This window comes from Thamnophis elegans, chromosome 2 (genome assembly GCF_009769535.1).
Source record: "Thamnophis elegans isolate rThaEle1 chromosome 2, rThaEle1.pri, whole genome shotgun sequence".
In the NCBI taxonomy this organism is placed as follows: Eukaryota; Metazoa; Chordata; class Lepidosauria; order Squamata; family Colubridae; genus Thamnophis; species Thamnophis elegans.
In genome coordinates this window covers 75,717,055-75,740,875 of record NC_045542.1, presented here as the reverse complement: position 1 = coordinate 75,740,875, position 23,821 = coordinate 75,717,055, and the positions used below count along the sequence as shown (strand labels likewise).

At 40.8% G+C, this 23,821-nt stretch overlaps 1 protein-coding gene across 3 annotated transcripts in view; it reads left to right on the top strand.

Moving 5' to 3' along the window:
- ARHGEF37 (Rho guanine nucleotide exchange factor 37) overlaps positions 1-23,821 on the top strand; it is a 47,186-nt gene that overhangs the window by 7,237 nt on the left and 16,128 nt on the right. For 2 of the 3 annotated variants that reach the window (XM_032210234.1, XM_032210236.1), the window contains exons 2-7: positions 7,137-7,360; positions 7,992-8,115; positions 9,528-9,675; positions 12,104-12,303; positions 14,612-14,742; positions 17,222-17,326. In XM_032210234.1, the coding sequence (XP_032066125.1) occupies positions 7,145-7,360; positions 7,992-8,115; positions 9,528-9,675; positions 12,104-12,303; positions 14,612-14,742; positions 17,222-17,326 (924 nt within the window). In that variant the 5' untranslated portion in view covers positions 7,137-7,144. Of the gene's footprint in view, positions 1-7,136; positions 7,361-7,991; positions 8,120-9,527; positions 9,676-12,103; positions 12,304-14,611; positions 14,743-17,221; positions 17,327-23,821 lie in introns of those variants that run through there. The other variant, XM_032210237.1, reaches the window with a different exon arrangement.

Genomic DNA, 23,821 nt, shown 5'->3' with positions numbered 1-23,821 from the left:
TAAGAATAAAAACATCAACAAACCCCTCCCAAAGAAACATCATACCAGAGACAATGCACATATCCATACCCCCTAAAATAGATTCATAAACATCCTGGCCCAATGCCCATGAAAAGAATCAACTTTTTAATGCCTTATGGAAAGTCATCAGGGCTACAGAAAGCCAAAGAGTAGGCATGGCAATAGAAAAGGCCTTTTTCTTTGGTTCCATCAAGTAACATAGCTTAATTGAGGGGACCAGAAGCATGTCAACTTTGTTGGATTTCTGCAGGCAAAAGTAATAGGAGAGAGATGGATAACCTAATTCTGTGCCATTAAAGGCATTATGGAGGGCAACCAGCACCTTGAATTTACTCAGAAACCTACTGAGAGCCACGGTAGTTTATAAGCTGGCTTTATTGCAAGGGATGAAGCAAGACCAAGGAGCCGTGGTAGCACACAGTGGCTAGAATGCAGTATTGCAGGCAAACTCTGGCCACTGCCAGAAGTTCAATCCTGACTGGTTCAGGCTTGTTTTGGTTTTCTATTTTTCCAAGAACCGAGATTGTTGGGGCAATTTGCTGACTCTGTAAACCGCTCAGAGAGGACTGTTAAGCACTATAGCATGGTATATAACGCTAAATGCTATTCCTATTGCTAAGACATACCATAACAATAAATAAATCACATTTTGAACTAGTTGGACTAGCTGCAATTTCTATGTGGCTTAGGATATATAGGCAGTAATTCAGAAGGGAAATAACTGGGAGCAAAACCTCCTGATTGAGGAAAGTGCACAATTGGTACACAAAATGTAATTGTACAAATACCCTTCTAACCATGGTTATCCTTTAAGCTTGAGTTAAGAATTTAGGAGGACCCCAGTTTGTGCAATGATTCAATCTGGATCAGTATATTCCTTTTGAGAACTGTCAAGTCCAGTGAGGTTGGCAAGAAACATTGGGATTCTGGAGATTTTTCTAGATTTCTTTCTTGTTATAACATAATGTCACAGAATCTTGAAAGCTTATCAAAACAATTCTCTTGTACAAAGTATATCTTGTATTTAAGGCATGAATAAGGTGACCAGACATCCCGCTTTTAGCGGGACAGTCACGATTCCTAACAATTTGTCCCGCGTCCCGCGGCGTTTTAAAAAAGTCCTGATCTTGGCTTCATGTTGAAAGCGCAGTGGATTTGCTTAAGAAATCCTAACCGGGGCAAGACAAAAGACACTTTGTCTCACCCCTCTCTATTTCTCAGTACTTTCATTGAAGATATTAAAACGTTAAAGCAAGAAAACAGAAACCCCTGCCCCCTTTACTTCCTTTTATAAGAAAAGATGACCCAGTACCATAGAGCTCCAGGAAATACTTTGGCTAGAGAAGTAGCGACTGTTCCTTCCTGGATTTTCCGGAAGGGAGGGGCACGGAGGTTGGAGGTTGGCTCGTGTGGGAAAAATGGTGGCGCGCGAGGAGCTCCTCATCACTATCAAGGTTTCTTTGAAAAATATTTCCCTGGGACTAATTTCACCATTTTAATTTGCTCAGTTCTTTGTATTAACATCTACATCATTCTGGATTGACTTGGAGTGCTTTTTAAAGGCAAGCACAGAGAAAGAGTCACTGAAAGGTATCATTTTAAAGGTCAGAAAGAACAGCAAACCCTTCTCAGAGTCAAAATTATAGCATAACGAAAGAAGAAGAAACTTTTCCAAATCTTTGATGGAAATGGCACCAAACTGAGCAGTAAAAGGCACCGAAATGGAGCTGTGCACTGCACAAAGTTGTTCAGGGGTTCTTTTCAGCGTGGAGGGAGGGACCCTGGTCCTTTCATTCCCCATAGCAATTGAGGCACAGGAAAAAGGGGGCATTTCCCTTCTGCTTTTCCCTCTTGCTAAATATTTTTAAAGAAAAGTTTAGAGTTTTAAAATGGATGTAAAAAAAGGTTTTTCCCTTTTTAATATAAATGATGATAGTCTATAAAGATTAATAGGTGTGAACAGAATTATATGTTATTTATCACAGCAAGATGAAAAGTAGGGATGGTTAAACTGATAGCTTTATTCAAAGAAAAGAACGTATCTATTTTAGTTTCCATGTGGAAACCACTTTTAAATTTTGTCCTTGCGGTGGAAAAAATGTAATTCTGATTTTGGTTTTCCTGATTAGATAGTTTGTTGTTATAGAAAATGGTTAGTATATATTATTGTGTAAAAGTAAAAAGTTGTTTTTATCTTCTACTGTGCTAAAAAAGAGTCAGAAGTCAATGCCTCTCCCCCCCTTTTCCCCTTCTACCACACACTTTCTCCTTTTTCCCTTTTTCCACTCTTAATTTCCCCTTATTTTCATTTTTTTGTCTTTTATATTCTGATAAACTAATAAAAATAATTAAGCAGGTGAGAAAGATGAAAAGTAAATGTGATTAAAGTTCACTTTTCATCTTCCTTCACCATCAGTGCCTTTCCCTCTCATTTTGGCCTTTTCTAGTGGAGCAAAAATAATATTTCTGTCAAAGCTTCCTTCCCAGGGGAGAACTCCCAGAATGCCAAGAGATGGGCATAAAAGCCAACCCAAAAAAGAAAGACCCTATCCCAGAAATCTTGCTTCAAGCCGAATTTCCCCCCATTTCCCTCATTACACTAAAAAAAACATCTTCCGTGTCTTCCTACTAAATGAGAGCCTTTTGGTGTAGTGGTGAAAGGGCTGGCCTACACACCAAGGGAAGATGAGTTCGAGTCCTGCTTTTGGGCCAGTCGTTCTCTCTCAGCCCAACCCACCTCACAGGGTTGTTGTTATGTGGAAAATATTAAAAGGAAGATTAGGTATGTTTTCCGCCTTTCAGTTATTTGTAAAAATAAGACAGGTGGGATAAAAATCTAATAAATAATAAAAATAAAAATAAATGAACCATAGACCATTTATTTTATCAGAACATCTTATTCCTAATCAATTCAATTGGATTATTCCTTCATGAGGATTGAAGGTAGCATTAACTAAAAAGTCCCGATTTTAAAAAATTTTTTAATCAAGGAACCCTCCCCCCACCCCGGTCAATGGTGTCCCTCTTTACCAATGTTAAAATCTGGTCACCTTAGGCATGAGTCCCTTTCTCATCACTTTGACTCAAGAACCATTTCTGTAATAGTGCTACCTCATCATTTAAATAACTGATCCTAACCATGTGGACAACTACTGGGTTGTAGATCACACTTCAGGGAATTGGAGATAAAGCCTTGAGATGTTCCATTAAAAAATAAATTTTGGATAACCATGACTCAGTATTTTGGCAAGATGTCCACTTGCGTTGAAACTGAAATGGGAGACAGAGCAATCTGAAGGACAGCAGAGAGGGGTGTGGAACAATCTTGTGTTTTACTTCTTGATAGATATTAATGTAAAAAAAGTATTCTGCATCCAACCTTGCTGTAAAGACTCTATATAAGTGAACATATATCATTTCTTCCTCCTTCTATGCTTGTCATCTGACAATAACAGGTCATGTATTTATTTGATGAAGTAGACTCGTGTCCATGAAAATAAATGCCATCATAAATCAGTCCGGAAAGCAAGTCAAAACTTTTTTGTTGTTTTACTCATAAAAAGAAACTGTGGCTTTACCCCCATTTTTTGTTTCTTATACAATGAAAGTCTATACAGTTAGACAAGGATACGTTTTTATTATTATTTAATCCTCTTAAATTGATGCCATTTAAAACAAACATTGCATAATTAGCGTTCTAAAATTTTTATTTGTGATTGCTGAGATATGCTTGTGTTTTTAATTATTGTTTTATTTTGTATTTTAATCTTTTCTATTAGTCAACTTTTAACTTTTTAAAAATGTAGGTATACTACAGGGTGTCTTTCAGTGGTGGGATTCAATTTTTTTTTACTACCAGTTCCGTGGGTGTGGCTTGGTGGGCGTGGCAGGGAAAGAATACTGTAAAATCTCCATTCACTCCCCACTCCAGGGCAAGGTTACTGCAAAATCCCCATTTCCTCCTGATCAGCTGGGACTCGGGAGGCAGAGAATAGATGGGGGCCGGGACAGTCAGAGGTGGTAGTTGCCAGTTCTCTGAACTACTCAAAAATTCCACTACTGGTTCTCTAGAACTGGTCAGAACCTGCTGAATACCACCTCTGATGTCTTTGTATTATGATGGCAATTGGGATGAGAATTTCTGTCATTCATTGATGCAATAATAAATAATAAACTAAGGGCCAGAATGTAACCTTAGATGATGAAAGTACAAAGAACTGAATTTGTTAAGTTTTACACATCATCATTTCTAAGACGATAAAACTATGTCAAGCAAATGACAACTATTGTTTGTCTAGTCCGTGTGTAAATCATTGAATAGTTTTCCTCACCTTTTTTATTTAAATGTACTTAAGTGAATTAACAGCTACATTTTTTTAAAAAAAGGTAGTAATAGTTTGATAATGCTGTATAAAATGATAAGTATGGAATTATGCCTTGAAAATAAAGCATTTTTACCATTCAATTTAATATTGCTGAGATTAAAAATAATAATCCATCAGTTAAATAGTTTGAAAGGTTATCTCACTATTCCAGGCAAGCAGCAATAGCAATAGCAGTAGCAATAGCAGTAGACTTATATACCGCTTCATAGGCCTTTCAGGCCTCTCTAAGCGGTTTACAGAGAGTCAGCATATTGCCCCCAACAATCTGGGTCCTCATTTTACCCACCTCGGAAGGATGGAAGGCTGAGTCAACCCTGAGCCGGTGAGATTTGAACCGCTGACCTGCTGATCTAGCAGTAGCCTGCAGTGCTGCATTTAACCACTGCGCCACCTTGGCTCTATATCCTTTCCTCCATATTGATTTTAAAATGTTGATTTCATCCAAGGTCACAGAACTGTGATTTGCGTGGTTCAAGTTGCTTTAGAAACATCACTGATAAATGTTATGTGCCCTCAACCATGGTCAGCTTTCCCATATTTTAATAGGCAGTTTTATCACTTTTAATTCCAGGCTTAACTTTTATATGTATGATGATAGCCACTATGTAGAATTATATATGATGTCATGGCAAGAAGAGTCAATGAACTTTTCTCAAAAGTTGAAAGCCCCTTTCCCATCAATCTGTGAAAGGAACTTCACTTTGAATGAAGTTGGGGGTCATGAAAGAAAGTCACAAGGAGTGGTTTGGTCTTTTCTCATCAAATCATATTTTTGCTCAGCAGTTACTGTCCTCCCATTGGTGCAATAATAAATTTAATGTGGCTGAAAGTGTCAGGCAGACACAGACACAGTTTTATTAATACAAGGATCTCTTGGAGAAGGGTGATCTCATTCTGCACCACAATAGAATAGAATAGAATTCTTTATTGGCCTAGTGTGTTTGGACACACAAGGAATTAGTCTTTGGTGCCTATGCTCTCAGTGTACATAAAAAGACAAGATACATTTATCAAGAATCATAATGATAGCCATAAGCAGTCAGGAATCAATCAATATCAATATAAATTGTAAGGATACAAGCAACAAAGTTATTTGTGTCCTGTAGTAATAAGTGGGAGGAGATGGGTGATAGGAACGATGAGAAGACTAATAGTAATAGTAATGCAGCCTTAGTGAATGGTTTGACAGTGGTGAGGGAATTATTTGAATTATTTATTATTATTTGTAGCTATAACAAAATATTGAAGTGTGTAACGAAAATTGGGAATCTATTACTCAGTGAAGAACTTGGATTCAGTGGGAACTGATGTAGTTAAAAGCTTGTATTATTTTGATGTAATAGTTTATTACATCTGATTAATTGGTTTTGAACATTGCTTCCTACAAAGTGGCTTACTCTCAACAGAGTATAAATGCTAGCCAATAGAATTCTTGCTTTTGGAAAATTTCTTTATGTATGTTAAATAATATTGATTGATTGATTGATTGATTGATTGATTGATTGATTGATTAACCACATTTATATGCCGCCCAATCCCGAAGGACTCCGGGTGGTTTACAAAAATAAAGAGAAAAAAAACCACATAACGAAATACATAACGAAAGAAACGGTTTAAAACAGCAACACCTCATACATTCATTCTAATCGGGGCTGGACCTCAACAGTGAGGTCAACAGCCCCAGGCCTGCTGGAATAGCCAAGTTTTTACAGCTTTCCTGAAGAGAGTGGGTATGGTCTGGATCTTTGGGGGTAGTTGGTTCCAAAGAGTCAGAGCAGCGACAGAGAAGGCTCTCCTCCGAGGGCCCGCCAGCCGACACTGTCTGGCTGACAGCATCTGAAGGAGGCCCAATCTGTGGGATCTTACTGGCCGCTGGGAGGTATGTGGCAGTAGGTGGTCTCGAAGGTACTCTGGCCCTAAGTCATGTAGGGCTTTAAAGGTGATAACCAACACCTTGAATTGCGTCCGGAGATCAATTGGTAGCCAGTGCAGCTCGCGGAGGACAAGTGTAACGTGGGTGTACCTCGGTGCACCCAATATCGCTCGTGCGGCTGCATTCTGGACTAACTGCAGTCTCTGAACGCTTTTCAAGGGTAGCCCCAGGTAGAGCACGTTGCAATAATCCAGCCTTGAGGTGACAAGGGCGTGACTGACCGTTTGAAGTGCCTCCCGATCCAAAAAGGGCTGCAATTGGTGCACCAGACGTACTTGGGCAAAGGCCCCCCTGGTCACAGCGGATAGATGATGTTCCAGTTTCAGCTGCGAATCCAGGAGGACCCCCAAATTGCGGACCCTCTCTGAGGGGTGTAAATTTTCACCCCCCAGGGTTAAGGATGGACTGTCTAAGCAGTCCTTCGGGGGCAGCATCCAAAGCCACTCAGTCTTATTGGGATTGAGCACAAGTTTGTTCACCCCCATCCAGATCCTAACAGCCTCCAGGCATCGGCACATCACGTCCTCCGCTACACTGAGCTGGCACAGGGCAGAAAGATACAGTTGAGTATCATCCGCATATTGATGGTACTTTACCCCGTGCTGATAATCCCTTTATGAATGATAAAGAAAATTTACAATTGAGAAGATGTTGCCAGTATATGTTATCTAACTTCTTATATTTTCAAAATGTAATAGTAAACAAAAGGAGAAATCCCTATTAAAATACAGCCTAAGAATTGACCTGACTATTGCTCATATGAACAATGATTGAAACTTCTCATTTGGCCTTTGTAGCTCCTAGTATGGCAAATGACTACACTGAAGAACCGCCATCCAACGTGACGTCAGAGGATGAGGAACATATCTATGAACATATTTATGAAACTCTGGTGTCTTCTGACAAACCACAGCTGAATCACCAAATGGCCCTGGATGAGCTCATCACTACAGAGGCTAACTATGTGCACAGCCTTCAGCTCTGCATTTTTGACATCTGTGATCACCTCCAGAAAAAACAGGTGAGAATGAGAGAGATGGTCTGTAATCATCAGCACTTGAGTTATGATTTAAAAAAATTATTATCTACAAAAGGGAATCCTGTTTTGTCTTAAGGCATTAAGGAAGCTAAGCATCAGTGGCTTGTCTCAAACTTGAGACCTTAAAGTAGACTAAGCCATTAAATTAATGGTAAAACATAGGGTATAGGGAGAAAAGTCTGCAACTGGAGATACTATGGAAATTATGTTTAAGTCAAGAGAAAAAAGAGTATATTAGTTGTTAATGTATTCTTTATCAAGTAAGGATGATTGATTGGAGATATGGCTTCACTGATTGGAGATATGGCTTGAAATGACCACTGGATCCTGTGGTGAGAAAGTTTCTTCCAGATGCACAGATGTTGTGTTCTGCAGAATCATTCTTCAACAATGTGCTCTCAACTTCTGCACCTGAAGAATCCATAAATCAATAAAGCAGCATGATACAGCTGCTTACAGAAATACAAAGGGGTTTGTCAGGATGCACAAAGTATATATGTTTACAGTTTTAGAAGCAATGTTGGGATAGAAATGTCACTGTAAAAAGGTAGTAACTATCTTTGTCTTGTAGAATAGGAAAAGAAACTGAAACATTTGTACTTCTCTATTTCAGCTGCCTGAAATTGACCTGGAAGGATTGTTCTCTAATATAGATGATGTCCTGCAGGTTTCGAAACGTTTGTTGAAAGGACTTGAAACTTCTGTGAACCAGGGGCAGGAACAACTTTTTCATATCAGTAGGTAGTATCTACAATGATGTATCTATTTTTAAAATACTGTTGTTATTAAAGAAATAGTATACTTTCTATTATAATAACAGGAGTACTTTGATAACTTTGATACAAGTGCTATGAAGCAGTGTCAGATTGCTTAATGCCTTAAAAGCTGGATTCAATATCACTTTTTCAAGAGTTGAAAGATCTAAGGGTTACTTAGCCTGATGTTAATTAGCTATTTCTGTGATTCCAGAATTACTTTTATTATTTGTATCAGAACAAAATAGTTATTCTGAAAAGTGTAGTTATTTCAAAATTGTACATGAAATTATGGACTAAAGAGAGCTGATTTAACCTCCAAAACAGTAAAGAGCTGTTGTGCTTGCTAAGTAAATGGAAGTCAATATGTTTTTTTTTCCTTAGATATTTGTAATTTTTTGAGTTCAAATTCTGGGGACAGCACAGTATGAGTCATAAAAGGGGACATTTAGGAAGCCATCTGTGAAGCATCTTCAAAGCACTCCAGAGAATACTGTGGATAAAGAAAGAGAAGAATGCTGGAACCTGATGAAAAGATAGGGTGGCTAAGGGGTAAAATAAGCAAAGGATCTTAAAGTTTAAAGAAACAATGGGTAGTGAGAGACAGTAGATAAAGGAGGAGACAGTGTAAAGTGAGGCTAATATAATCTTTCATATGTGACCTAATGATACGAAGAGTTTTGCACTGTGATGGGTAAGTAAGAAGCAGGCAAAGGATGAATCCAAGGGTTGTAATCCCATTCTTTGAAAAATCTGCCTACTGAATTCAATTGTCACTTTTGAATATCCTTGAGAGGTGTGGCACGTTCAAGGACTGGGGCAGGGGGTGATAATGAAGGGATAGCTCCTTAATTTCATAATTAGCCAGCTATACAGTGGTACCTTGTTACTCAATTGCTTTGAAACTCATCAAATTTGGTACTTAATGCTTGTCATAAAAATTTTGCCCCAGTACTCATTGTTTGTTTGGTACTCAATGCATAAGCTAGAACTTGTCAGTGCTGGCTATCTTGATTTATTCCTTATGGGAAAAATTTGTTTGGTACTTATCAAGCCTCTCAAAACCAGTTAACAATGAGTACTGAGCAGTAATGGTATCCTATTATCTTCACTACTGGTTTGGTAGCGGGAGCGCACATGCGCTCTTGCTTCACTTGCCCGTAGCCCATCTGGGCATGCACAGAAGCTCCGTGATGACATCTGGGTGGGTGGGCAGAGCCTCGCGCCACCGCTACTATTGGTTCGCGCATATATATGTATGTATGTATATATATGCATAAAAGTGAGATTAATTAATGAGATTTAAGAACAGTTTGATGCATTAAGCCTTTTCAAGATACAGTATATGTCTTGGGAGTCTTCATTCTGATGGTTTTATAATTTTGTTGTGGTAGGCACTTTATTTCAAGAGCTCAAAGAAGAAATGGAGAATGTCTATAAAATTTATTGTGGAGACTATGACCAAGCTCTTTTACTGTTGGATATTTATAGTAAGGAGCCAAGATTGAAAAAAGAAATCATGGAAACTTTGACTACCACTGTGTAAGTATACTTTATGATGGTGGCATCACACAACCCAGATTTTTAGTATGTGAACCTTTTTACTTTTCAAGAAACACAACCCTGGGTTTAATGAGGCAGTTACAGCAGTCAGTGGTAGGCAGCATCTGTGCCCTTTGGTTACTTCATCCCTTCAGCTTGCTGAAACAGATTAGGGGAGTATAGCTGTGAGAGATTGCAGCTCTTTTTCCAAATCAACCACTATTCACATCCAAACCAGAGGGTGTAAATCTACCATGGTCCACACAGTAGGATGTGAAGTAAGTCTACTAATGCCATTTGTATTTCATTTTGAACATAGAGGCCTTTTGCTAAATAGGAATCAAGTTTAAAAGCAGAGGAACAAGTAGATGTGCAAATATGAGCTATACATCAACTTTCCACTGGATTTTTATTGGATTGTACTAATTTCCTGCAATTGTGATGTTCAATTAATTTATGGCAAGATTCAAAGCTTATCCTTGTCCTTTACAGAATTCAGTGCCATCAGATAAGGTGGCCATTGGGCCAAATGAGTTTTTAATGGGATTAAATAAAACTGTGCTGTTTAGCATGTTTGATTGGAGTACTAATAAAAAGGCATTGTGCAGACTACACCATGTTTCCTTCTTTAGTGGATATTATTTTTCATGGAAGGTGCCATGAAAAAATGGTATCTAGTAATGCTCTGTGAGCATAGCAAAGCTATTGAATATTAAAACAAAACATTCTCCAAAAGCTATTAGAGAAAAATTTGCCTTGACACTGAATCATTATGTCCAGAGAAAGTGCATCACAGAGTACCAGGGGCACAGTTATAAAGCTCAGTTGCTTAATAGCGGTGGAGATGGTCTCTGCCCCAGCGGTTTGAGTTGTAGCACTGCAGGGAAGAGTGAGCGCCCATCAGTTGCCTCAACTTCTGCCCACTTAATAGTTTGAAAGCATGTTCTATGCAAGTAGATAAACAGATATCACTTTGGTGGAGAAATGATGTTGGTACTCCATACAGGCAGTCAGATACCTGCTGGCTCTGAACCTTCCTGGTTGTGGTGCCCATTTGCAAGGTGGCTCCAGGGAAGGGATGGTACTGCAGAAAGAGCCATTTGCCTTTCTTTCTGGTGCACAGCCACCTCGCCTCCTGTGGCTCACCCTGGGAAGTGTGTGAGCCTGTCCTACAACAGAACTGGTAAATTGCCAACCAAACTACTACTTTACAATAGCATTGTGGTCTCCTGGCTAATGTAACAACACCATATGATCACAACAATGACAGAATATCAATTGCTGAGCTCTCATCTGTTGATAAGCTTTTAGAGGCCTTGTTGGCCTTCTTTGAAACAAGATGCTCATACAGAGGAGCTCAGCTTACACATTTCTTTCTGCCACTACTACCAACTAGAGCCCAGCTGCAGAAAACCCCTTCAAACTTAACAGAGAAGTAGCATTAGCAGCAGCAAGAACCCTTCCATCAGGCCTGCATTGTTAATCAAGGCTAATGTGTAATCCTCTCACACACTGGTGACTTGCCTATGTTCCAGGCAATGGCATGGTTATAGCTTACCATGGGGCTTTAAAGATTAAACATCTTAACTTTGCTGGAAATCAAGCATAACAATTGGAGGTGGATTATCAAGTGGATATAGAAGATACTTTAGAATATTATAAAGGGAGGATGGCTATTGTATTTGGTTCATGGATTTTGTTTTGTTTTTGGTTGGGTTGTTTTTGTTTTGCAGGCTCAAATTAAAAAAAAAACCAGTTTGACATAGTGGGTAAAGTAGTGGACTAGAAATTGGGAAATGGGATTTCTAGTTTTCTTTTAGGCAAGGGAACCAATTGAATGGCTGGATTGGCCACCCTTTCTCACCCCATTCCATCTCATTGGATTGGGGAAAAGAATTATTATGTATACTGTCTTGAGATGTACAAGAGAAAAATGAAATGTACATCAAATAAATAAATGGAGATGTAAAATGCAAATGCTGCCGCTCTGTTAAATACATATGAAATGTACAGTTTCCCGCTTGGGACGCCTGAAACATTTTAAAGTCACTTTACTCCTGATATTTATTTATTTAGGAGACACCCATTGTGAAATGACTCTGGGTAGCTTACAAGAAATGAAACAAGGAAAACCAGTAAGAAAATCCCTGCGTCTACACAAACCCACTACCTCTTAGAAAAATATCGCCTACAGGGCTCCATAAACACTCCACTACAAGGCGGGGGGGGGGGAATCCAGATTTTGAAGGCTTTATGAAACATCACCAGGATAAGGGGTTGATACGGATTTCTGGACAGAGAAGGGGATGGATGTTATTCCAGAGAACAAGCTCCATGGCAGAGAAAATACGCTTTCTGGGTAACAATAGATGGCGCTGTTTGCTTGAGGGGACCCTTACTAATATATCCTTATGCATTTCTTGGTCAGGCCTCACACTGGTGCTTCGAACCTGAGCTTCTTCCTGGTGATGCCAGTGCAACGAATCACAAAATACCCACTGTTGTTGCAGAAGATTGTGGAAAACACTTCAGACTCTGACAGTGGCTATGGAGCCCTGCAGGCTGCAGCCACTGCTATGACAGATGTCAATGCCAATATCAATGAATATAAAAGGCGGAAGGAAATAGGTAAGAGAGATTGCTCTTCTCTGGCTAGGTCTACTGCAGAATGCCAGGAACCTTCAACTTCCAATAGCACTCAAACCCCTACAACAATTTGTTGGAAAATTGAAATCCGGTATATCTGGAGTGGGTCAAGTGAAGCAGTGATGGCTGGAAGTGATGGCTAACCTTTTTGTTGTTGTGTGCCAAAAGCATCCATAATGCAATGTGCATGTGACACCCCCATGCTCCCCCCCCCGTGCATGCACACGCAACCCACCCCCTGCAACCCCCCACCCGCCCCATGCATGTGAACCCCAAACATTCCATTTTGGGCCTACTTAGTAGGCCTCCCTGCAGCCTCCTGGGAGCAAAAATGGCCCATGAGCCCCCCCCCCCGCAAACCATTTTCGGTCTAGTAGGCCTCATTGCAGCCTCCTGGGACCAAAAACGGGCTGTGGAGGGAGCAACCCCTGTGCTCGCCCCTTATGCATGCATGTGTGAGCCCCCTGTGCATGCACGCATCACTCTGCGCATGCACACGCGCCTGCTGCATGTGCCCCACCCATGTGCATGCGCAGCAGAGATCTGAAAATCAGCTGGCTGGCGGGAGGCACGCTTACATGAGCAGTGGAGCTGAGCTAGGCTGATGGCTCATATGCCCACCTAGAGGGCTGTGTGTGTCACCTGTGGATCTCCATCACGGCTATATGGAATGTTTGATGTATTTTTTGTGATCTAATTTCCTTGAGTTTACCTAGGGATATTGAATAAAGGGAAAGCACATTTTAAAAATGTGATTCTAACATCATTTCTACCTTGGCACAGCAAGCGGTTTCCTGAGTCAGCGTTTGCAATGTAGGAAATTAATCAGCTACAACTCACTTATAGCTCTGGGTCTAAAGCACAATGGGCAACATTATTCATACACAGATTTTTTTTTCTGCTGCGCTTCCAAACATGCAAACAATGGAGAAGTCACTTTGGAAAGAAAAAAATACATTGGAAGGCATAATTCTTCTTTGGGAGAGTTGGGACCAGTCATGCCTGAGGAATATGCCTTACTGAATTGGAACCAGCCATTAATGAACTTAGCTTCAAAGCTGAACTAAAACTAAGGGATAGGAAACAGATCATCTTTGAAGATGGTCATAATGTAGCAGTCTGTAGGTTTGTCTTGTCAGAATTGTTTGCATAAACATAGCAGAGCCTCCCCAGTACAGTAGATGTGTTGGACAACAGTTCCCATCGTTCTCAATCAGGGTGCTGTCCTGGAAATGACAGAAGTTATGGTTCTGATAGAAGAGAATATTTGTAGCTCAGGGTTAAACTTTGGGGCCCTTGATGCTCTGTGGCCTTGGTTGTTTTCTTGCAGACATTTCATTATCTGATAGGTAGCACCATCAGTGTTAGGCATCAGTGCTAGCATCAGCCTAGCACTGATGACGTTAATTAGTTGGGTAATGAAATGTCCGCAAGGAAATAACTAAGCTCAGAGAGCACCAAGGACCCCAAAGTTATGGTTCACTAAATTTGGGGATTCCTAAGCAAGGAAAATCTATTATATACTCTTTTTAGATGAAGAGACAATGGCTACAAGGCAGCCTCTTGATCCTATATTTGATTGCTTCTTTAGCTTGTTGTTAATCAGTGTATCCAATTGTATCAAAGTTACAGTAGCTACCGAGATTCTCCGTCATCCAGGTCGGAGGGTGCTTTTTCAAGAGGCAACTGGACTTTCTGGGTTTTCTCATCCAAGAAGCTTCTTCAGCTCTGACTGAATGATGGGGAATGGAAGGATTTATATTCCTAGCCAATGATAGTTTGCTGCATTAAATGGACATTTGGTTGAGTCAAGACCATCCGATGAGAAGGGCTCGAATTACAAAATGACAACTCCCTAAAATGTAACCGTGTCTGAAAGAATTCTGCCGCTTTTACTTTCAGACGCGGTTATGTTTCGGGGATTTGTCATTTTGGAGTTCATTTGCTTGTGAACCCAGCCCTTCTCAATGGATGGTCTCATCTCAACCAAATGTCTGTTAATGCAGCAAAGTATCATTGCCTAAGGGTATAAATCCTTCCATTCCCCACCATTCAGTAAGAGCTGAAGAAGTTTTTTGGATGAGAAGCGAAACGTCTTCAAAAGAAAAAAAAACAGAAAGTCCAGTTGCCTCTTGAAAAATCACCTTTGGGATATCAAAGTTACGTTTTCCGGTGGCATTCTTTTTCATACATTTACTGAAGAATCCTTAAATACCAGGAAATTTTTTCCTCCTGCTTTATATAACTTGTTCTGTTACATTTCTCACCTTCTCTTTTGGTCTGAGAACAGCAGATAAATATAACAAACCTGGGTATCTGACTCTGCGAGAACGTCTGGCCCGTATCAATACCCACTCCATTGCCAAGAAGACTGCACGGTTGAGCCGCCTCTTCATGCACGAAACTGGGATTGTGACCAAGGTAAGTATATGTCATTCTGCCGCATGTCTTGGTACTGAATGCCCTGCAGTGGTCTGGAATGACAAAGAAGAATGTTGAAAGGTTTCTAAAAATTCCGAGGTTGGTAAAATGAGGACCCAGATTGTTGGGGGCAATATGCTGATTCTGTAAACAGTTTGGAGAGAGCTATAAAGCTCTGTGAAGCGGTATATAAGCCTAAGTGCTGTTGCTTTAAACGGTACAGTTATAGAGATTGAGTATTCTAGGAAATGTAGACTCCAGGACCCTCCATCTCGTCCACAGTTTCCATTCCATTCAACTGAATTCACCCCGACGCCCTCAAAATGCCCTCAAGTTGCTTCGTGGATAGCAGTACTGCAGTCTTTAAGAGTTCATGTGCTTCATTTATGGAGCATGACATATTTTGGGAGAGGATCACATAACAACTTCTGCTTGTGACCTGGCTGTGGATGATTCCTTCACATGTAATGACAGGAGTAGTAATTTATGTAGTGCTGCAAGCATGCCGAGCATTTTCCACTCCTCATTACATCCCTAATTGAGATATTGGGCTTAGCACTAGTTCCTGTTTGTAGAAGATAAAGTATTATGACCCTGCTTAAAATTAGCTTATTGGAAAGCCTGTGTGGAAATATCTATTGGAGTAATATTCCTTAACTCTCAACTTAGTTGCTTTAGGGCAGTGCAAAAAAAAATCAAGAACTGAAGCAAATTTAGTGAAATCAGCTTTTCCTACTGAAATAAATTTCTTTCAATCATCTCTCTTCTCTCTGCATAGTCATTTTCCAGCAGTTTGTCTCTTGCCTCTTCCAGGAGCCAGTAGACGGGTCTATGCTTGCATGCTTTCCTGTTGACCCAAAGTATGGATTTATCAGAAATAATATAAGTTCTGGGAACTCCAGAAATGGCAGATATTTGCTTTGCATACCATTCTCGCCTATTCATTTGCAACATACATTTATAAGTATTGATAGAAGTTAAAAAGCTTCTGATCTCTCCACCCTCCCCACCTTCTTCTTCTTTTCATCTTTTAAACTGTATATTTATATCTTTTTTAAAATATATTTTTTTATTTTCAGACAAACACACAACACATATAACATAAAAGCCTCTTCAACTACACACAGTGTGTCGATTGGTTACAAAGTCTTTCTGTGTCCTTTCTATGGTCCTCACTTGAATTGTATCAAAATTCACATATTGACAATCAAGATAACTTCGTATACATTTTTATTATGCTTCATCCTATTCTAAGTCATTCAATCATTTTAGCATTGATAACATTCTCTAATAGTTTCCAATTCCATGTTTTCCCCCCATTATTGGTATTATCAATCTAATATACAATCTATCTAATAAATTGTTATACTTATTAAACATCCATTAAGCCCAGCTATTATTACATACTTTCAACATAAGGCATATTAAATTTGAAGTAAATTTATAGTATAACATTTTATTACATTATCCTGAAATCATCCATTTTCTTTTAACGCCTTCTAATCTGGAGTCAGAGAAACCCTATTTTCATTCATAAAATATGATGTTTTCCTTAAATATAGTAGAATGCTGTTAGAAAGCTTGAAATCAATCAACATTTAAATGGTGTGGAAATTTTAACATTAATGCCCATGTTCTTTACACCATGTAAACCATAAAAGCCATGCATCACATTTGTATTTCCTGTTCTGGTCATAAAACCATATATCTCACTTGCATGCCTTTCACAAAGGGCTCAAAATGATGTAAAAATATTACTGATGGGTCAGTCGATGGCCAGCTGCCCAATAAAGAGAGACCTCCTCTTCAAGCAGCCAGCCTCTGCCAAGCTTCAAAAAGGGGCTATTGTTGTTGCAACTATTTTCGCTTCTGAGCTTGCCAACAAACTCTGTGGGGAGAGAAAGTGGAGATGGAATGTAGGCTCCAGACATCAAGAAAACAAGGTGTGAGAACCAAGGACACTTTGGCAGGTGTTTACCAGAGCCAAAAGACTTTCTCATAACAATACCATGAGCCTGAATTAGACAATTGGACCCCTGATCTAACGGGGGGGGGGGGGGGGGGGAGGAGAATCTAAATTTTAACTATGTGGGTTTGCTCAGGAAGTACCGGTAGTTAGATTTAGTTTTGTCTTCATCTTTGCCGAAGTGATGTACTCAATAAAGTTTTGCATGAAGAGATTGGATCATCTTGTCCGTGCTTGCTTTGGTTTGGTTTGTCAGATGGAACGTTGATAGCCTCAGTGTCTTGATTTTAGGGATGCTTGCGCTTCCCCAGGGAGACTGCTAATGGTCTCTTTTCCCAGCTTGGAAGAAAGGAACCGAGGAAAATTCTTCCAACAGTATGACTGACATTCACAGAAGAAGTCTGTATTCACCAGCAGCATTCAATTTTCTTTTGCATCATTGCTCTATACTGATCGTTTATTACCTGTAAGTTGCCTTTTGACAAAATGTAATTTCTTTTCTTTGATCTTTAGACAGAGGATAAAGAGTTTGATAAACTGGAAGAAAAGTTTCAGTCATTGGCATCAACTATAATTGATCTGAAAGAGAATGTGGCCTGCTTTCTAGACAACACAGAGGTAACGTTTTTGTATCTAATGTTCAACCGAGCTTATGGAATTAGAGCACACAGTTAGAAACTTGATTAGAGGTGTCTTTTTGTGGTTGACAATCCAATGTTGTCTCTATTAATGTTTCTGAGATTGCTTTGAATCGTGACCAAAGAGAAGCCCACAGTATTAGATTTTAAAGCTGTTGATAAGAATACAGTTACCTTGATCCAATGCGCCTATTTTTGCAAGATGGGAAGCTACAAAGTCTATTTAAGAAAGTCTGTGCAGAAGATGTGGTAAAACAAGTAGCCACCCAACCAGTATGTATCTGCTAGTTTTTACTCCTGCTTGAACTTCAGGCAGTAATTACACTGATGTATATCTCATTTAACTCTTGTCTTGGAAGCAATCTATATGATTTTCCATCTGTATACATGCATTCTTTTTCCATCAATACATTCTGAAAGTGTGGGCTGGTATATGTATTCATGAAGGAGCAGCTCAAAATGCAAACTTTCCCCGTCCTAATGAGCGAACCTAGCAAAACTTTCTTTAAAGTTAAGTGGGCTCACAACCAAGCTTTCATGATTCCCAGCTGCAGATAATATGAGGTTCAGAAAACTGAGTAACCTTAGCCTTCTGTCACCTGTTACTATCATTCCTCTTTCTTCAGGGAATTGACCTTGGAGAACTTGGAAAGAGGCAGTAGACAAAAAAGAAGGAACAGTAGCTAAGTTGGGCTTCTAAGGATTCCAGTGAACATTCAGGTGGAAAATACCAGGGGTTTTATAAACGTTTGAACAGAACCCTGGAAGCATGTCAAGATATGGTAATGCAGGCAAAAAGTTTGAAAAAAAATACTTTAAAAAAATAGAGAGCTCCAATAATGTCTATAGAATTATGAGATTAGATGTGCATCAACAGTTAGCTAAAAAAGACAAGTGGCCCCACCCTGAAAAAAGCACCCCTCTTTTATGGAGCATAATAAGAAAAGCAAGTGGAAGAGGAGGGGTGGGGGAAACCCAACAGATCCTTCCAGAAGGGATGCACAATATTTTCCGGGCTGATAGCCATGGTCAGCCAAGAGCTGCATTCCCAAAAATATTGAGTTTGCCAGAACAAAAACTAAATTTGATGTCACTTACATGTAATTAAATATAAGTAATGTGATTACTTTCCAATGATGTATTTAATTACTGCATCCATCTGTCACATTAAAAACTTAGTGCTATGCCAAATACTCCCCCCTGCTTTAAAATTATTGTACCATTTTTGTGAAGGGATATAGAAGCAGAGCAAACAGAACTGGGGTAAGGGGAGATGTTGCTTGACTTTGTTGCTACAATTTCCCCCTTCTTTTTTCTTGTGTTTCAATATTTTTACAATGCTTTGGTCAGGTAATCATTGTAAATAGAAGATAGAAGGGGAGTCCTTACACTACTTTAAGTCTAAATGTGAGCATTTTTAAAGAAAAACAGAGCATCAGTCGCTTATAAACCATGTTAATGTGACTCCTACAGTAATTCACCTTCTTCTTTCATGTGAAATAATGACTTCCACAAATGACTGGACTGGCATTACTGTGAAATTTCAGTTTACCAGATGTTAGGGACTTTACATGCAAGGGACCAAACGCTAATGCAATTTAGTCTATTGACGTAATAAAGTTATTTCATAATACATAGACAAAAATATGATCTTTTATTCCGTTTGTCAGATCACACAAATTACATTAATTAAACTGATGAGGTAACCTCCAATTTACTGGACGTTTGTGAATAACAGACATCCTTTCCCCACATAGTCCATTAAAATAAGATTTCTCTATTTAGAAACCTGTTTGGAATTGCAATTTGATGCCAATACCACACACGAGATTTTCAGCAACACATGCAGTCGTAATATATCTTGTCACTCTCCTCTGCCCTACAGTGCAATTATAAAAAGACCAATTCCCGTCTAGTTCAGGTTTCGATTCCCAAAGAGTCCAGGCAGCTTTCTCAGTAGAGACCACAAGTAAGACACTACAACATTAACCTTTTCCGGATCTTTCTCTACAGTAGTTCAGAGAGATTAAGAACCACTGATATACGTTTCTGCTATGAATTTGAGGAGTTTCCTTTTAAAATGGGAGAATTTGTTGTCAACTGCAATGTCCATCAGGAGCCATTTGCTGAATAAATACATGCTGCTGTCAGGGCTAATCTCCTGCCAAAATCATTTCATTGTAGGTGAAGGAGATTTTGAAAAAACAAAACCCCAAACTATAGTGAATTTAGAGGAAGAGAAATTACTGGCTGGTTGGTAAGACATAAACTACTTCCCTAAAATACAGCGAGAATTCATTCTGAATCATCACAAAATTATCTGAACCTTAAGATACAAAAGGACTTAATCAATGCAAGGAAAGTTAACTCTTGGACATAACTGCTGTTCCTTTAATACTATGAGGCTGTAAAGTCAAACAATCCTTCAAATTATGAAGTGGACTGGAGTGGACTTTAATGGATAGTAATCTATGCCATGGGCACAAGTAGTGGGTTTTAGTAGCAGCAGCACATGTGTGAATTAACTTTAGAACTGATTCTTGTTTGATGCTCAATGTTATAAGTACACATAGTGAAATGGCATAGAATATGGCAACAGAGGCAGATCTTTATAGCACCACAGTTTTGAAAGGAGGGCCTGGGAGATGTTTAGCCAAGATTTTAATCTTGCTTGCCATTTTCAAATTTAAATTTACATCTGTTTATGGGCTTCTCATCTAAATCAGAATGGGGAAATATTCTTGTGAGGGAGAAGTAAACCAAAGGTGCTTCCCCCCCCCCCCCCAAGGCAACCAGAATTTCTTGTTTTTTCTTTTTTTTCAAAACATTTTGTTTCTTGGATGAGAAGCGAAACCTTTTCTTCAAAGAAAAGCTTTCGCTTCTCATCCAAGAAACAAAATGTTTCAAAGGAAAAAAAACCCCTAGAAAGTCCAGTTGCCTTTTGACAAAAAGCACCTTTAGGATAACCATGACTTGGTGGATAGAGAATCAGCATAGAAAGAGAGGAAAAGCAATACATTTTTTGCAAGAATTCAGCAAGCCTTGTCCATTAAGGTTTTTAATGTGGAAGCAAATCTTAGAAAGGGGACATATTAACATGTATTCAACTATTCCTGAACACCAGACTGTCTATTGCTTTCATTTTATGTCCAAAACAGTAGAACCAACCAATCAGAAGAATAGAGTATTTTGTTGTCTGACTCTCCAGAACCAAAACTGGAAATAATGTGTTCAAAATTGTTAATAGAATTTTCTGTTGAAATTAATAATGCTGAATGTGCCCCAGTTTAGTATTTGGGGAACATTTAAATTAAATGTCCAGGAACAATCATAGTTCCAACAATGGAATTATGTAAGAAGACAAAAGGAAGAAAAAAATCTAAAACTTCTAGCATACCACATGCAGGTAGGAATATAGTGGGAATATAGTATAAATATCCTCTGTGTTCTGAATTGGAAGAAATGATTGTTCAGTGACCAAGCCTCTAACATAGGCCATTAAATGTGGGGAACCCAGGAGCAACATTAAAAATATAAGGAGGGGAAAGAGGAAAAGGAACAGGTGGTGGTGTTTGGACCTAGGCTTCCCAAGATCATGAAGCAGACTCCTCATCCCGATAAAACCTCTTTTATTTAGGTTAAAGGGAATTTCTCTCCAGCAAAGTCCCAGCAAAAGTCTTTCATGAGATTTCACAACTACAGACCTTTATCAGGCTTGGAGAGTTGCCAATATCTTCCAAACGCCACACTGTAGCAGCAATTACTTGGCAAGAAGTCAGAAACAGATCAGGTCAGAATTGAAATAATTGTCTCCTGCAAACTCCCCTCCCCTTCTTCTCCTCTTTATTCCCTATGGGAATTAAGCCATTCACTGCCCACCTGTGACTTTATTCCGGAGTTATGCCCTTATTCCTTAGCTGTTCCCTTTTCCTGGCAGCTCTGTGCATGCGTCCATTGGGAACAGGCTCAGCTGTTCTTCTGCCCCACTGATATCTGACTCCGAAGGTAGCTGATAACTGTCAGATGGCCCTGGCCCCATCTCTGCCTCTGACACAGAGCACTCATCAGAGCCTTCTCCAGACTCCAGGACTGGCCCATGTTCCTTCCCAACATCTTCACTGTCTCAATCTGCCACCAGCTCCGCTGGCTGCTGGTGGGCCACAACAGGTGGCACCACACATGATGTCTTCTCTGAAATCAAGGTATCCACCAAAGTAAAGAAAATATATGTTTACTGATCACAGTTTTCTTTTTCCACATCTTTGGCAGACCGGACTTTTGTGATTCTGCCACAAACTTATAGGTTTATAGGTTTATAGGTTTATTGGGATTTATATGCCGCCCTTTTCCCTGAGGGGACTCAGGGCGGCTTACAACCACAGGGGAGGGGAAGTGCAAGGTCAAAACAAACAATTAGTGAACAAAAGAAAAATGATAAAACACAACTTTCATTCAGCAATCAAACACTCGGGCGGGTGATTGGAAACCTATTCCCAGGCCTGCTGGGAGAGCCAGATCTTGAGGGCTGCGCGGAAGGTCTGGATCGTGGTGAGGGTGCGGATCTCCATGGGGAGCTCGTTCCATAGGGTCGGGGCAGCAGCAGAGAAGGCTCTCCTCCGTGTGGTCGCCAGTCGGCATTGACCGGCTGATGGAATTCGGAGGAGGCCTAGTCTGTGCGATCTAATTGGTCGGTTTAGGGAGGTAATCGGCAGAAGGCGGTCTCTCAAGTACCCAGATCCACTACCATGGAGTGCTTTAAAGGTGGTCATTAGTATCCTGAAGCGCACCCGGAGACCAACAGGTAGCCAGTGCAGCTCGCGGAGGACAGGTGTAACGTGGGCGAACCGAGGTGCGCCCACTATCACTCGCGCGGCTGCATTTTGGACTAGCTGTAGTCGCCGGATGCACTTCAGGGGCAGCCCCATGTAGAGCCCATTGCAGTATTCCAGTCTGGAGATCACAAGGGCTCGAGTGACTGTTGTGAGGGCCCCCCGATCTAGGTAGGGCCGCAACTGGCGGACCAGGCGAACCTGGGCAAATGCCCCCCTGGTCACAGCTGACAGCTGGTGGTCAAAAGTCAGCTGTGGATCCAGGAGGACTCCTAAGTTGCGGACCCTATCTGAGGGGTATAAAATTTGACCCCCCAGCCTAAGCGTTGGTGTATTAGCCAAATTATTGGGGGGAAAACACAACAGCCACTCGGTTTTATCCGGGTTGAGCACCAGTTTGTTAGCACTCATCCAGTCCCTAACGGCCTCCAGACCCTGGTTCATCACGTCCACCTTTATACACACTTTGTACTTTTTAACATCTGCACAATTTTTTTTCTTTTTTCTTTTGCATGGGATATGTATGTGGTATGTCTGTGATGGATGCTCGATGTTTGTACCCACTTTTATTATTTTATTGTCATTGTATTTTGTAATTTTTAACTGTCTTTGTGGGGACTGTATGAGTGAGTGACTGTGTATGCATGAGGGGACTGGGAGAACAGCCGGGTGCCTCCTCCACTGAGTGCCATTGCAGAAGGGTAGGGGGCCCAGGCCTATCTCCCGCCCTAGAATGGTTGAGATTAATGGCCTGCCGGAGAGAGCGGAGGCTACGGGGGGGGGGGGGGAACAGGATCTACGGGTGTGGGAGTGGGCCGGAACATTACAGTCACGATGGGAAGGGGCAGGTATGGCAGGAACTTCAGGGCTAGACTTTACCGGGGAAGGAGGGTCCGCTACGTCGCAGCGATCCCTCCTTCCGGCCCTGTTAGTTCCACTCCAGGACCAGATGGCGAGAGTGGTCAGGGCCCTGGTCTCAGGCTGTTGTTGCTAAATGCCAGGTCTGTGGTTCACAAGGCTCCCCTCGTCCGGGACCTAATATTAGACGAGGGGGCAGACCTGGCATGTATTACTGAAACCTGGCTGGGCTCGGAGGGAGGAGTCCCCCTCACTGAAATGTGCCCAGAAGGGTTTCAGGTGCTTCATCAGCCGCGACCCCAGGGAAAGGGGTGGGGGAGTGGCTATCATCATCCGAGGGTCATTAGTTCCTCGTAGGATCCCTGCTCCAGAGCTTGTCGGGTGTGAGTCCTTGTTGGTGAAGTTGGACCTTGAGGGTCAAGTGGCCCTGTTGCTAATGTACCTTCCTCCCAACAGCGTTGCAACAGCCCTCCCCTCGCTCCTCGTGTCAGTAGCCGAGCTGGCGGTAGAGTTCCCCAGGCTTATGGTGCTGGGGGACTTCAACCTGCCTTCGCTCGGTGGACACTCTGATGGGGCGCAGGAGTTCATGGCTTCCATGACAGCCATGGACTTGACCCAAGTAATCCAGGGTCCAACTCACTCAGCGGGGCACACACTTGACCTCGTATTCCTCTCGGAGCAGTGGAGACGTGATCTAGATTTGAGGGGCATTAAGATCTTGCCCTTGTCATGGTCTGATCACTTCCTACTGAGGCTTGACCAATCCCCCACTGTAGGGAGGAGGAACC